The following is a 15,164-nucleotide window of genomic DNA, read 5'->3' on the forward strand; positions in this document are numbered from 1 at the left end:
CTAGTGGTTAACTGAGCGGGCTGCCGGCTGGAGGCCGTCCTGGCGCCTCTCGCGCTCGGCTCGGCTTCCTGGTGCGTACGCAGAGGGGGCAGGGCACCTCCTGCCCGGCTGGCCGGCCCGTTTCCTCCTGCAGCCTCCGATTGGTCGGCTAGCGGAGCGGCACAATCACTTCCCGGTCACGCCGCGGCCGCGCTCCCGCTGTGCATCCCACAGACTACGCGTCCCGTGCGGCTGTGCGGCGGCGGAAGCGGAAGCGGGTACGGAGGTACCAGCTGGTCTCCGGAGGGGGATAGGGGGCTCCATGAATGGAAGCGGCGGCGGCGACGGGAGCGACCTGAGCTGGGCTCCGGGGCCAGGGCCGGGGGCTGCCCAGGGCCCGCACCGGTGTATGGGGGCGGCTGGAGGACCCTGAGAGCGAGGGCCGGCGGCGGGGCCCAGCTGGGAGGGGCGGGGCCGGGCGGCCTCGGGCCGGAGGCGCGTCGGGCTGGAGCCGGTCACGATGCCCCGGAGGAAGCAAAGCCACCCGCAGCCCGTGAAATGCGAGGGGGTCAAAGGTCAGGGGTCAGGGGCCTTGAGCGGGGAGGAACCGGGGTGGGGTCAGTCCAGTGGGCTCAGGTCAGGGTGGAGGGGTACTCCTGAGGTTTGGGGGCGGGTGATCTGGGCTCTTAGCTACCCACCAAGTATTCAGGGAACCCAGAGGGTCACCGAGTGCGGGAAGTGCAGCTCACAATGGCTCGCTCCCTGCTTGGGATTCTGGGCACGGCTCGGGAGGGAGGTTCCACAAGCACCCTCCTCTCTCTAGTGGACACTGAAGATTCCTTCGACGAAGGACCCGGGGCCCTGGTGTTGGAGAGTGATTTGCTACTAGGCCAAGATCTGGAGTTTGAGGAGGAAGAAGAGGAGGAGGAAGGTGACGGCCACAACGACCAGCTCATGGGTTTTGAGAGAGACTCCGAAGGTGTGTTTAGGGGTCGTGGTTAAGGATTAGTGGCTATTGGTGGTGACTTGAGCCTTTTAGAAGCCAGTGTCAGTGACCAAAACACCACTTCCTGCTGCAGCCTGGGACCGGCTTGGCTCTCCACTTGATTACTTGGTTTGCTTTAGGGGTCCTCCAGCAGCATGGCTGGGGTGGCACGGATACATGGGTCGATGCCCTTTAGTAACCTTGCCCCTAGCCCATGCCTGGTGTGTGTACCTCAAGAGGTTCGTGGAAGGGAAAAGGACCTGCCCTTTCTGTGTTAAGTTGCATTACATTGTTGCCACTCTCTCCTAATCGTGCTTGAGATGGGTTTCATTTTGTAACCGGTCTTACACAAAAACCAGTGCTTACTAAAAAGATCTCAGGGTCTTTTGTATTTATACTTTTCTTATCAAGATCTAACCTTCACATCAGTCTACACCCCTCTTGAAGCCCTTGATCTTTCCCATTCGGCGGAAATGGTGTGGAAATGGTGTGGAAATGGTGTAGGTCGGCCCTGTCAGTCGTTAGGCTGAGAGGTGGGCAGAAAGTTCTGAAGTCACTGTGGGGAGACCCAGGTTCCTGGGAGAGATCTAAAGGGTCTTGTTTTGTTTTTCAAACGAGGGGGGCGCTGATAAGTGGGGCCAGGAACGAGAATTTGGAACTTGGTCTTGAACCATGGCTTTTCGCCCTTATTTCTGTCTCCCCAGGAGACTCTCAGGGGGCCAGACCTGGACTTCCCTACGGGCTGAGCGACGACGAGTCTGGGGGCGGCCGGGCACTGAGTGCGGAGAGCGAAGTGGAGGAGCCAGCCAGGGGTCCCGGGGAGGCCAGGGGTGAGAGGCCAGGCCCAGCCTGTCAGCTGTGTGGGGGGCCGACAGGTGAGGGGCCGTGCTGCGGGGCAGGAGGGCCGGGTGGGGGGCCCCCGGCGCCCCCACGGCTGCTGTACTCATGCCGCCTCTGCGCCTTCGTGTCCCACTACTCGAGTCACCTGAAGCGGCACATGCAGACGCACAGCGGGGAGAAGCCCTTCCGCTGCGGCCGCTGCCCCTACGCCTCAGCCCAGCTCGTCAACCTGACGCGACACACCCGCACCCATACTGGCGAGAAGCCCTACCGCTGTCCCCACTGCCCCTTTGCCTGCAGCAGCCTGGGCAACCTGAGGCGGCATCAGCGCACCCACACAGGGCCTCCCACTCCTCCCTGCCCGACCTGTGGCTTCCGATGCTGTGCTCCACGACCAGCCCGGCCTCCCAGTCCCGCCGAGCAGGAGGGGACAATGCCCCGGCGAGCGGAAGGTAAAAAAAAAAAAAAAGGCAGACCACCGGAGATCCCGGGGCGTGGGTGGGGAGTGAGATACTGGGATTAACAGCCCCTGTCTCATTGTCCCCACAGATGCTCTGCTCCTTCCAGACCTGAGCCTCCATGTGCCACCGGGTGGTGCCAGTTTCCTGCCAGACTGTGGGCAGCTGCGGGGTGAAGGGGAGGGTTTGTGTGGGACTGGATCAGAACCTCTGCCGGAGCTGCTGTTCCCTTGGACCTGTCGGGGTTGTGGTCAAGAACTGGAGGAGGGTGAGGGGAGCCGGTTGGGAACTGCCATGTGTGGGCGCTGCATGCGAGGAGAGGCTGGAGGAGGTGCCAGCGGGGGACCCCAGGGCCCCAGTGACAAAGGCTTCGCCTGTAGCCTCTGCCCCTTTGCCACTCACTATCCCAACCACCTGGCTCGGCACATGAAGACTCACAGTGGTGAGAAACCCTTCCGCTGTGCCCGCTGTCCGTATGCCTCTGCTCATCTGGATAACCTGAAACGGCACCAGCGTGTCCACACAGGAGAAAAGCCCTACAAGTGCCCCCTCTGTCCGTACGCCTGTGGCAACTTGGCCAACCTCAAGCGTCATGGCCGCATCCACTCTGGTGACAAACCTTTCCGGTGTAGCCTTTGCAACTACAGCTGCAACCAGAGTATGAACCTCAAACGTCACATGCTGCGCCATACGGGCGAGAAGCCCTTCCGCTGTGCCACCTGCGCCTACACCACAGGCCACTGGGACAATTACAAGCGCCATCAGAAGGTGCATGGCCATGGGGGGGCAGGAGGGCCTGGTCTCTCTGCCCCCGAGGGCTGGGCCCCACCTCATAGCCCACCCTCGGTTCTGAGCACTCGGGGTCCGGCAGCCCTCGGTGCTACTGGTAGCAGGGCTCTCCATACAGACTCACCTTGAACTAGGTTCTTTTACCTGGGGCCCTAGGAATTAGCCCCGCCTCTCCTGCATTTTATACAAATGGACTAGAAATCACCTTCCCCTTTCTCCCCCGCTGGCCAGGGGCTCCACACAGACTAACCTAGGCACTATACGGACCGGCCTGAATCCCATGGGCAGGGGGCCATATGGACCAGGGGGCCTGGTCTTGGCTCATGTTCTTAATGAGCTCAGTGATCAGGCCCTTGGATTCACCGCCACTGCTCCCAGGGGCCATGGATGAACTGGCTGGGGGACCGCCCAGCCTCTCACCTGTTTAACTTATTTCAGTGCTTTATAATAAAGGAAACACTAACAAAGCCATGTCTGTGCTGGATTGGCAGTGGCAACAAGCCTCACCCTGAGCACAGCCCTTGCTGAGATAGGGGGCAGTGAGAGGGAACCAGAGGTAGGCAGCAGTCAGGCTGAGTTTAATGACAGGGAGCTGGTCAGAGCGTTCACAGACCTCTGCCCACCCTTTGCCCATGACCTGGCCCTAAGAAGCCAGAAGCAGCCCACAGGGAGCAACAGTTCCTCCCCAAGGCAGGTAGCCATGGTCCCTTGGACTTTGTGCAAAATACTAAATGCTAATTTGGCATCAAGGGCCAGCTCTTGAGAAACAGATCTTTTGTGTAGCCGGCCCAGGAAAGGGAAGGTGGGTTAGGAGACCCCTGGCCAAGAGGACCAAAAAAAGGGAGAAGTGGGAAGGGACTAGGAAAGGACTCCCCTAACTTGGGAGCATAGGCACAGGGCAAGTCTGTGTAACTCTCCTCTGGGGCAGAGGGCAGACATCCAGTCAGCTGACATTACAGATCCTCATCTCCAATGCCCTCGAAGGCGAAATTGCCGTGGACGGCACCGGCATCTGTGCTGGGACTGCCAATCCCCCGCAAGCTCACAGCACTCAGCTTACTCTGTAACAGAGGGGGGAGGAAGGTCAGAGAGTAGCCCCCTGTGAGCCCCGTAGTCAAACCTCAACCCCGGAACTCACTGAGAGTTTGACCACGGACTCCCGGCTGGCATCTGGTGACTCCTGAGAACAAGGAGGTAGAGGAGTTAGATTGAGGAGCGGAGGCAAGGCAGGGCTGGGAGCCAAGGCACTGACTGACATTCACTTACGAGCAATGGTGGGGACTTCACTGCTTGCTGGCTGTCTGAACGTCTCAGGGTGCCCCCCACTCGCCGACGCAGCATCTGAGGACAGACCCGAAGCGCTAATAATGGCAGGAACACTCTCCTCAGAGCCCAGCCATTTGCCTCCCTCCCGAGAGAAACCTTATTCCCTGAAGACAACAGGAGAGCACAAAACCAGGCAACTGCCTGGTCTTGGATGCCGCCGTTTACCTTCCTGATACTGCCCCCAGACTTCTTCACCATCAGCTCATCCACCATGGACTGTAAGCAGATGCTCATCATAATGGCCTGAGGGGAAGGAGAGAGCTCGCTCAGTCTGATTGGAGACGTCATCCCTAGCCGGATCTCCTGATACAAGGACTCCCACTCACATGGAGTCCTGGAAGCCTAGACCTGGGGACCTACGAGCTCACACCTGTGGGCTGGTGATGGTGACCCACTGTAGACGGTCCTTGCTCATGAGGTATTCAAAAGCCAGTTCCAGACGGACCTCACCCCGGCCCCGGCTTGGACTGCTTGTACCTCCACTGGGAAGCGGCACCTAGAAGAGGAACAGGGCTCGAGCTGAGTTCATTGTGGCCAAGTTGTGGATCTCTGCAGCCTGGGATCTCAAGGCTTGCCAGGTCCCATCTCAGAACGTCTCCCTTCTCATCCCAACTCACAGCAGAAAGCCAGGAGTGCTCACCCAAGCCCTTGGGAAGCTGAGGCAGGAGGGTCATGGATGCCTTAGCCACATAGTTCCAGGTCAGTAATAGGAACATGACTAGACGTTGTCTCAAAAGACTAGAGAACAACTCACAGAGGAGGTGACCCGCCAGCATCGCATACGGGTGACCCGGAAAGAGCCTTCGCGGAGTTGCTGGCCAGGCAGCCGCAGCTGGAGACTGAGCTCGCTGTTGCCTGCGCTGACCACCACAGGGCAGTCCTTCTCTGGAAAGTCAGCCACGCAGGCATCGAAGCGCAGGTAACCATAGTGCCGCAGAGTCTGGGCCAGCCGCAAGAACTGCAAAGACAGTCACCAAGTGTGGTCAGTTACAGAGCGGGGTAGCTCAGACTTACCCTTGCAGGGAGACAAGGCAAAAAGCTCACCTCCTTCTTGGAGACTTTCTCTTGCAGAGATTTGAGCTGCCGGTGCTGCTCTTTGGTGACCAGGATCCACCCATGCTCGATATCTGACACAGTCTACAGACAGCGGAGACAAGGAATGGGAGGTTGGGGCTCCCAGTTAGTGGTTCCAATGATGTGATCAAAACGAGCTCTGTCAGCCTGACCACACTTTGAGGGCCATCTGCAGTGAGGCCTTGACCTTATCAGTTTAGAGAGGCCAGACTGTGTCAGGGGCTCTGATAGATAGTGTGATTCCGGGCACCTCCCCAAGAACCAGAGACATGGAAAGAGTCTTCTTGGTTAAGTGGAGTATCCAGGGCAAGGGTTCAGAGGTAGCTGCAAGCTCACCTGAGCATAAAGCAGGTTCAGGCCAACCCGGTTCTCCATGACATCGTCATCATAGGCAGAGTCCCAATAACTGTGAGGCCAAGGGACCGAAATGAGTGATGATAGGGCTAACCTGGGCTAAGGCAAAGGTAGGATGGGAAATGGACAAGCAGAAGCAAGTCCAACTATGGGCTAATTAATGGTGGACCAACGGCAGAAGGGTGGGAGGTGGGAGGAAAACATCCAGCATTCCTCCCTTGGCCAGATGAAGCTCCCTCAGCGTGTGGTGGCCCAGCAATCCAACCCAGGCCCTCTCCCACTCAGGCCCAGCCCTGACCTCTTTCTGAGCACAATCTTGTACTCATGACTCCGAAGACTAGTGACAGACACGTAAGGCAGCTCAAACTCCTGCAGCTTCCGTACAACTAGGGACGAAAAAAGAAGAGTGTGGTCAGACCAAAGAGGAAGGGAAACCAATGGAAGTGCTCGGAGGAACCGTCCCGTTCTGGCAAGAGGCAGACGGAACTCACTGGCGGAAGCAGTAAAGGCCAGAGGCACTCACAAGAAAAGGCTCCATCCTCTTTTTCTCGAACAAGGAAGAGACTAAAATACCCGATCAAGTCATCTGGAAGATCCAGCTTTGCAGCCACAGCCTGGGAACAGGAAGTACAGCTTATCCAACCAGCCAGTTCTAGTGCAGGACTTGGTGTCCACCGGGCAGAGGGGCTGTGCCCAACATGCACCTCACCTCCAGGACATCTTCGGTCTGATCGGAAGTCAGCACATTGACCAGAACTTTCTGTCCATTGCTGAGCAGGACTTCCAAGGAAACCTCCTCTGTGGGGACTTGCTGCGTCTCCTGTATGGACAAATAAGGACGGGAGGCACCACCCTGTTATATAGATCTAGGGTCCAGCTCAGACGCACTCTAACTTCCTAACCCCTCTGGTATCATTCTGAAATTCAAGCTGGGCTTCCCTTAACTTCCGTGGTGCAACAGAAGCTTTGTTCCATTAAAAAAAAAAAATGCCACGTAATAACTGTAATTAAAATTACATGGTTCCCCCATCAGGTCTTTCTCTTAAATATGGGTTACCTGTTGGGCCCGACGTAGAAAACTATTAAAGGTCTCGCTGCTCCCAAGCAATGGGTCTTGCCGAACTGTGGGGTCAAGAGAATGATATTCTAGTAACTCAGGGCTCACTCTTGGCTCCCCGAGTCCTCCTCTTTCGTAGGTCCCCCACCCCATTTCCTAGGCTGACGGTGGCCTGCCACATCCCCCGGCTGGCCTCAGCTCACACACTGTTTGCACCCTTGGCTGCCATCTATGTTGAGTCCAGTCTCCAGAACTCGGGAGATAACGACGATGTTAATCTAAAGCACAGCAGATACAAGTTCTCCCCGCCGATCTAAATTACCCTTACAACTGGTGTTATCCTAGTATTTCCTGGTGGTTTTTACTGCTCTGGAGTTTCAAATCCATGCTGGCCATTCACGCTGCTAACTAGGTAACATGAGCCAGGAGGCTTTCCAAACGCTGTAATTACGGGGCATATGACAGGGTCATCCGACTTTCTCTGTCCCCAGAGGTCCTCCAACAGCCTAGAGTTCATCCTTCCACTCACCAGCTTGCATGTACTTCTCTAACTGCTCTCGCCTCTGCTCTATCTCTGCAGGCGTCAGAGAGAAAAGCTTCTTTGGGGGGAAGGCAGGAAGCACGTTGGCCCCATACTCCTTCCGAAGCTATGTGGAGAGAGAGAGAATTCTTCCCGTAAACACAGGGACTGAGAGGTGGAAAATGAGACTCACCTCGTCCTCCTGGGTTCCCCTAACTACTCTCAGTGGTCATCTGAGAAAAAGATGACTTGGGCAGAGTCGGGACCTCGTGGATCTTGAGTATAAATTCTTTCATGTGTTAATGTGCATAAGCACCTTCATACTGTAGGGTGGGTTTCCACAGGGTCCAGGAACCCTCTGATTTATCCAGCGGGACTGTTCACTGAACCCTCACAGGAAAACATTTATAGGGAACACTCATATGCACAACTAATAAAGTCACAATATGCTCAGACAGTGGGTTGAAGGGACTTTGCTGATTAAACAATCTATTTTCCATTGGGAGAAACTGAGACCTGCAGAAATGGGGTAACTTGCTCAGGATCGACAACGAGCCGTCAGTGGAACCAGGGCTCTGTACAAAGTTAAATACAGAGCTCACCATCTGGTGAGGAAGAGAAACACTGTATCACAGATACGTGGCTATTGGAGCAGTTCTACACTGAAAGGAGCCAAGAACGAACGAGGAAATCAGTGAATGGTTTGTATTAGAAACGAGTTTCTAGGTTGAAGTTTAGGTGACGAAAGGAATATGCTTGAGCTAATAGGGTTCGCGTTTTGTCCATGCAGGGGCAAAGGATGAAAAGGCAGTTAGGTCAGAAAAGAAGGAAAGGCGGACGTGATTCTAGGGAGGAGCAGGTACTGTGAGAGACAGACAGGCTGCTTGGGGAGTTCCGGAAATGTCACGATAACAAGGCACACCTTCCACCGTGGCTGTTGTGATGAAAGGGGAATGCAATGAAAGGGGATTAATGTGCATGGGGGTGGAGGGGGGCGGGCTGGAAGCTGCATCTGGAGAGGGGCTTTCCTCCCACCTGCTCGTGCAGCCCCAGGAGCTGGCTGTAGCGCACCCGACAGTGCAGGACTCCATTCACGTGAATGTTATAGGCCTGAGGACACAAAAGCAGGCAAACATCTCAGGGTCCAAGTCCGAACCACCTCTTGCCCCCCGCCGCCCCCAGAAACCTGGCCGGAAGTTGCTTGACAGGTCCGTCCGTGGAACGTGCCCAGACTTCCCGGGATTTAGCCTGTTCTCCCACCCCCCACCCCCCACGCACACGCCCCCGGGGCCAAGTTCCAAGCAGAAGGCCCAGTTCAGGGGAAACTCGGACGCTTGTGCGGCAGCCTCCTTCCCGGAGATGACAGTCATGTCCACCACCGATGGCGGCCCGGCCGGGGGTTGGGGCGGGGAGAAGCAATCGCCCAAAGAACCTATTGGAGCTTGGGATGACTTCTGTACGAAGCTGAGACGGGAGACGGCTTGCAGGGAGGTTCGAAGGCTGGAGGCCGCTCCGAGGGCTCCGGCCCGTTATCCCCGCCCCGGCCCAGCTCCAGCAGCTCCTCACCACGTAGGCGGAGCCGCCGCTGTCCCCGCTGCGGGACTCGGTTTCAGGAATGGAAAAGTGCATGTTCCCCTAAGGCAGAGCTCCGGACTACCAGGGCCGTGGCGGCTCTGTTCGCTCGACTCCGCCACTCAGCGCGTCCCCGCAGCCCAGCTCGCCATTTTGGGGGGCCTGAACTCCGAGGTGGGACGGCTGTTCGGACGTCGGCTCTGCGAGCAGCCGCCTCGGCATGCTGGGAGCTGTAGTCGAGGGCCAGAGACGCTCCTCATTGGCAGCCCAACGTCCCGTGGTCCTCACCACCACCCGTAGTCCGGGGCGGGACCCGGTGCACGCCGGAAGTTGTAGTCCGCCCGGGGCTAACTCCGTTGGCCGGCGGCAGGGGACCCTACAGCCCAGGTGGCGCTGTCGTCTGAGTGACCTCGGCGGGAGGAGCCTAGGGCCGACAGTCATGGCTGCGGTGGCGGTGGCCGTTCGCGAAGGTGAGTGGAAGGCTGGATGCACCAACTGGTACAGGAGCAGATGAGCTTCGGTCGCAGGTGCCCAGCCCCGAGCGCCTCCGGGCCCTGCCTCCCGGTTTCTGCGCGTCGCCGGGGCTCTGGTTTACAGGATCCAGGGCGCAGCTCGGTGCTGCTTGCCGGCTGTTCCCAGAAGGGTGGCTGACCCTTTTCCTCCCCCGCCTGTCCTTTGATCCTGCCGCGCAGGGCGTCCCCACGCGGATCCCCGAGCGCCTCGCGCCCGGCAGCCGAGCTGTCTGTGGTCATGCCAACCCAGCAGCCTGCTGCGCGGACGGGTCTCCCCAAGCCCTCCCGGAGCCTCTCTGGTTCACTCTGTGCCCTGTTTTCTGATGCAGAGTCGAGATCCGAGATGAAGGCGGCAGAACTGTCTCCTCGGCCAGGGGTAAGTGAGGGAGACCTCTCAAGTCGCCTGTCAAGCGCTGCGCGGAAAGCTGGGTCACCTTCTTCATTCGGCCCCATCTCCCGTCCCCGTTCAGTTCATTTCTCAGTAGAGCCGGGATTTTTACAGAGCTTAACAGCATGGGACTCTGGCTCCGAAGAAGTTTCTGTCCTTATGAGGTGTAGACTTGTAACAGAAGTCAGAGAGGATCAGGGACTTAACCCTGCGGGAACCTAGTACGCATCCAGTAGTGTTGATACGCTTTTCGAATCGCCTGGGGAAGAGCAGTCACGGTGTCTGTGTCCCAGGCAGCGGGGCGGGAGATGACCCAAGAAGAAAAGCTTCAGCTTCGGAAAGAAAAGAAACAGCAGAAGAAGAAACGGAAGGAGGAAAGGGGGGCAGACCCAGACGTTGGCTCTTCTGTATCTGCAGCTCAATGTCAAGGTGCGCGGAGGTTTTAAAGGACTGGAGTAGGATGCTGGTTGAGGGCTTTCGTGGGGGGAGACAGAATAAAGTTGATTCGAGCAAGGACAGAAGAGGTTACTTGGGAGACAAAGGCAGAGGCGAACCGGGCCAGCCTGGTCTACACAGTGAATTCCAGGCCAGCCAGTGACCTATAAAGACAAAAAATAGTTTAGATAAACGAAAAGGGAAACTTTGGTTGGAACCGAGAGATCACCAGTCTCTCTCGGGCCTGGGCACTTCTTCCCTCTGTCTTTAGGAGCCCCAACCAGAGAACTCCCAGGACCGGGTAGTGAGCCGGGTCCTGCCGGGGAGAAAGTTCCAGCTGGCCGGAGCAAGGCCCAACTTCGTGCAGAAAGGAGAGCCAAGCAGGAGGCAGAACGGGCCCTGAAACAGGCAAAAAAGGGGGAACAAGGAGGACCCCCTCCTCAGGCCTGCCCCAGCACAGCTGGAGAAGCCACCGCAGGTATCTTCTCTTTGTGTTAAAACTCCACTGACTCCAAATTCTTGTGCCCAAGTGGCTTCCCATTTGTTTGTTTGTTTGTTTGTTTGTTGTTTTTTTGAGACAGGGTTTCTCTGTGTAGCTTCAGAGCCTGTCCTGGATCTCACTCTGTAGACCAGGCTGGCCTCAAACTCACAGAGATCCGCCTGCCTCTACTTCCCGAGTGCTGGGATTACAGGCGTTCACCACCACCGCCTGGCTCCCATTTAAACAAGAGTTTAAATTTTTCCTGTGGACTCCCCCTGCTCCATCTTCCCAACTTCCTAATTTCCTGCTGCCCCCATACTGCACCAAAAACACATGTTGAGACATCCGAGCGTCTCGAAAACATCTCATTAACTTTCAGGAGTGAAGCATCTCCCTGAGCACGCCCAGGTCGATGACCCCACACTTCTGAGGAGGCTTATTAGAAAACCAGAGCGACAACAGGTAAGAAGTAGGTTTGGTACTTAGAGAATTGCCCTGGGCAATCAAAGGTCTGGAACCGCACTGACTGGTGGGGTCAGAGAAGTGAGTTGGCTTTCTTTTTTTTCCAGCTTTGTCCCATAAGTTTTGAACTCTGAATTATTGATCACTTTCCTTTGGTTTGTTAAGGTTCCTACACGAAAGGATTATGGATCCAAAGTCAGTCTCTTCTCCCACCTACCCCAGTACAGCAGACAAAACTCCTTGACGCAGTACATGAGGTAGGATCTTAGGGAAATTGTTCTAACTTCTAAGTCTAGATTGAGGAACTCAGTGTTAAAAGTGGTTGGAAATTTGAGATGAGATGTGGCGTGTCGGAGTGGAGTAAACTCAAGGCAAAACTGCAGGACAAGGGGTGGGCTCTGTACTAGTGAAGGAAGTTCCTTTTTATCAGGGGCATGGGGCAAGAGGTACTCAAGTTCCCTTAAAAAGTATGTGACACCACCATCCCGTCAGCATCCCATCCTCTGTGATCCACCCAGCCATGGTACGACTCGGTCTGCAGTATTCCCAGGGCCTCCTCAGTGGCTCCAATGCCCGGTGTATCGCACTGCTCCGTGCCTTGCAGCAGGTATGTCCTGTATTCTCTGTGACTCTGCCCCACTCCGCAAGACTATCCCAGCATGCCTCCCCACAGAGGCCACTGGGACAAGGAAGGAATGACTCTCACGTTCTGAACGCTTTGCTAATGAAGCTTGCCTCTGTCCCGTTTTGGAGACCTTATTTAGGGAGCATTTTGCTGATCTGATTGTGTATTCTATAGGTGATTCAGGATTACACAACACCTCCCAACGAGGAACTCTCCAGGGATCTTGTAAATAAACTCAAACCCTACATCAGGTGAGCATGGCTATTCAGGTCCCTTTGCACCTTACTTGGTCCTTTCTTACGCCCTTCACCCTTTTCAGCCTGCTGTTCTCTCTTTAAGTCCTAACCTAGCACAAACAGCCATATTGTTGTTTCAGCTTCCTGACCCAGTGCCGCCCCCTGTCGGCAAGCATGTGCAACGCCATCAAGTTCCTTAACAAGGAAATCACTGGCATGAGCAGCTCCAAGCGGGAAGAGGAGGTGATGAAGGATTCTGGGAATGGGAAAGACACCTGCCTGTGGTTAAGATAGGCAGCACATTCTGAACTCCCAGAAGACATGTGTGGACACGCCACTCTGCCGTCACTAGTCACTGCTTAGGGAAGTGACTTGTGCTCTTGGTGTTTTGGGGCCCAGTCCAGGCTCATTGTTATATTCAAGCATATGGCATGATGATTTTTTTTTTTTTTTTTTTTTTTTTTTGAGCTGAGGACTGAACCCAGGGCCTTGCGCTTGCTAGGCAAACGCTCTACCACTGAGCTAAATCCCCAACCCGATTTTTGCTTTTTATTTATTTATTTATTTTTTGTTTTGTTTTGTTTTGAGACAGTCTATGTAGTCTTGATTGTCCTGGAGCTTGCTATATAGACCTAACTCAGAGATCCTCCTGCTTCCTGGGTGCTGGTGTCAAAGGTGTGCGCCACCATGCCTGGCACATATAGCGTGACAACCCGAGTGTGAGTTATATCCATGTTCTCTCAACATTTAGGCCAAGTCAGAACTTAAAGAAGCCATTGATCGGTATGTGCAAGAGAAGATTGTGCTTGCAGCTCAGGCAATCTCACGATTTGCCTCTAAGAAGATCAGTGATAGAGATGTGATCCTGGTATATGGATGGTATGGTCAACGCCTGACTGAGAAAACTGGGGAGGGGCGGTCAGGAGAAAAGTCTGCCCCTTGCCTTTGCAAACAGGCAGGCCAGCAGTTAGTCACTTTTCTGACATCTCTTCTCCATCCATATCTAGCTCATCTCTGGTGTCACGAATTCTCCGGGAAGCTTGGGCGGAGGGCAAGCGGTTTCGGGTGGTGGTGGTGGACAGTCGGCCCCGACTGGAGGGAAGGCATATGCTCCGTTCTCTGGTCCGTGCTGGGATCCCCTCCTCCTACCTTCTGATCCCTGCGGCCTCCTATGTGCTCCCAGAGGTGAGGGCTCTCACAAGAAAAAGGTGAAGGGCAAGGGTCTAGTCACACAGGCATAATCTTACCTTCTATTCTTTGGTTTTACATTTATTTATTCACTGTGGCAGGTATAGGGAAGTGAGCGGGGTGAGGGGTGGGGTAGACAAAGGCAGTGTGCCCTGGCTCCCATGTGGAGTCAGAGAACGCCTTTGGGAAGAGTCAGTTCTTTATTTCCACGTTTACATCTTGAGGGTGGAACTCAGACTGTCGAGCTTGGCAGTGATTTCACCCACTGAGCCACCTCACTGGCCCTTACCTTTATAATAATAATATTATTACTATATTGTTTATAATAACAATAATGATATATTAGTATATTATTAAAATTTTTCTTTGAGGTTATTTTTATTTTGGGGAGACAGGGTCTCATGTAGTCCTGGCTGGCCTGGACTCACAGAGATCTGCTTGCCTTTGCCTCCCAAGTACTAGGATTAAAGCTATAAACCACCACACCCAACACCTTTTATCCTTAATAGTAAAAGAAGCAACCAGTTACCCTGTAACCTGGTAATCCCAGCACTCAGGAGGCAGAGGCAGGTGGATCTGAGTTCAAATCCAGCCTGGTCTACAGAACAAGTTCCAGGACAGCCTGGGCTACACAGTGAAACCGTGTCTGAAAAACAAAAAACGAAAGAAAGGAAGAAAGCAACTGCTACATGTGGTAGCACAGTTTAGTCATGACAAGAAGATTATATTAAAGTATCAGCCCCTAAAAGGAACAGGCAGTTTCCCTGTTCTGAGATGATACAAGATGGCCAGGTGTTTTCTAAGAGCAGTCAACATGGTGTGTTGCTGAGTGTTGCTGTGCTGGACAGAAGCAGGGGACCTCGTTGCGTACTTATAGAACATGACTTTTTTTTTCTTCCCGTTCCACATTGTCTAAACAAACAGGTTTCTAAGGTGCTGCTGGGAGCCCATGCACTCCTGGCCAACGGCTCTGTGATGTCACGGGTAGGAACAGCACAGCTAGCCCTCGTAGCCCGAGCACATAATGTCCCAGTACTGGTCTGCTGTGAGACATACAAGTTCTGTGAGCGCGTGCAGACCGATGCCTTTGTCTCTAACGAGCTGGGTGAGCAGAGCCGAGCTGAGGCTTCGGGGACCTGGGAAGACTTGACGGGGAAGGGTAATTAAACCACGACTTCCTCTCTAAAAGGATGTCAACGGCCCGCTTCTCATTGCAGACGACCCTGACGACCTGCAGTGTAAGCGGGGAGAGCAGGTGGCCCTGGCTCACTGGCAGGACCACTCATCGCTCAGGTTGTTGAATCTGGTCTATGATGTGACTCCCCCTGAACTCGTGGATCTGGTGATCACAGAATTGGGCATGATCCCTTGTAGTTCAGTGCCTGTTGTCCTTCGAGTCAAGAGCAGTGATCAGTGAAAGGGATCGAGGGTCAATAAAAACATACTCCCTACCCCCACAACTCTGCTGTCTTTGTGTCTCTTAGAGTATCTCTACCTCCTAGGTCAGGAGCCCACACTCTGCAGCCCCCTCATCACCCACTGTGAACCTGTCTGTGGAAACCCTTCTTGGGTGGTTAGCTCCAGGCCAGGACTTTGGAGTAAGATGTTTTGTGTAGGCATCAAAGATATGCCTAGGCCAGGCGTGGTGGCCCTCCCAGAGCTCTCCTTTCATCCCAGCTAGGGTAGCCAGTCTCTGTAAGATTAAAGGCCAGCCTGGGCTACAGAGTGAGTCACAGGCCAGCCTGGGCTACAGAGTAAGAGCTAGTTTCAGACACAACTACTGGTGCAGGAGAAGGTAGCTCATTGGCTAATTCCCAGGGCACTTGCATTCAATTCCCAGCACCCATATGTTGCCTCACACCCATCTATAACTCTAATTCCAG

At 54.9% G+C, this 15,164-nt stretch overlaps 3 protein-coding genes across 6 annotated transcripts; 2 read left to right on the forward strand and 1 right to left on the reverse strand.

Moving 5' to 3' along the window:
• Window positions 1-237: 237 nt before the first annotated feature.
• On the forward strand, window positions 238-3,516 carry Znf513 (zinc finger protein 513). The gene is made up of 4 exons (XM_036170576.1): window positions 238-554; window positions 803-958; window positions 1,669-2,256; window positions 2,354-3,516. Exons 1-4 carry the CDS (start codon window positions 500-502, stop codon window positions 3,178-3,180), a joined length of 1,626 nt encoding a protein of 541 aa, XP_036026469.1. The 5' UTR covers window positions 238-499; the 3' UTR covers window positions 3,181-3,516.
• Window positions 3,517-3,608: 92 nt separating this feature from the next.
• Window positions 3,609-9,156, reverse strand: Snx17 (sorting nexin 17). Its single transcript, XM_036170577.1, has 15 exons — window positions 8,949-9,156; window positions 8,418-8,492; window positions 7,392-7,509; window positions 6,863-6,927; window positions 6,515-6,625; window positions 6,329-6,419; window positions 6,104-6,191; window positions 5,788-5,857; window positions 5,422-5,514; window positions 5,132-5,335; window positions 4,748-4,873; window positions 4,543-4,620; window positions 4,318-4,392; window positions 4,190-4,231; window positions 3,609-4,112 (listed from the first exon to the last, which is right to left on the reverse strand). Exons 1-15 carry the CDS (start codon window positions 9,009-9,011, stop codon window positions 4,005-4,007), a joined length of 1,407 nt encoding a protein of 468 aa, XP_036026470.1. The 5' UTR covers window positions 9,012-9,156; the 3' UTR covers window positions 3,609-4,004.
• Window positions 9,157-9,273: 117 nt separating this feature from the next.
• Eif2b4 (eukaryotic translation initiation factor 2B subunit delta) lies at window positions 9,274-14,738 on the forward strand. Of its 4 annotated transcripts, none has more exons than XM_036170572.1 (13): window positions 9,274-9,424; window positions 9,796-9,842; window positions 10,148-10,283; window positions 10,561-10,767; window positions 11,150-11,232; window positions 11,398-11,489; window positions 11,725-11,839; window positions 12,032-12,108; window positions 12,234-12,336; window positions 12,845-12,972; window positions 13,101-13,278; window positions 14,206-14,386; window positions 14,499-14,738. In XM_036170572.1, exons 1-13 carry the CDS (start codon window positions 9,394-9,396, stop codon window positions 14,696-14,698), a joined length of 1,578 nt encoding a protein of 525 aa, XP_036026465.1. In that variant the 5' UTR covers window positions 9,274-9,393; the 3' UTR covers window positions 14,699-14,738. The 4 variants fall into 4 exon arrangements, with proteins under 4 accessions (XP_036026465.1, XP_036026466.1, XP_036026464.1 ...); XM_036170573.1 differs by having other exon boundaries at window positions 9,415-9,424; window positions 10,152-10,283; XM_036170571.1 differs by lacking the exon at window positions 9,274-9,424 and having other exon boundaries at window positions 9,678-9,842.
• Window positions 14,739-15,164: the final 426 nt, after the last annotated feature.

This window comes from Onychomys torridus, chromosome 21 (assembly GCF_903995425.1).
Source record: "Onychomys torridus chromosome 21, mOncTor1.1, whole genome shotgun sequence".
Lineage (NCBI taxonomy): Eukaryota > Metazoa > Chordata > Mammalia > Rodentia > Cricetidae > Onychomys > Onychomys torridus.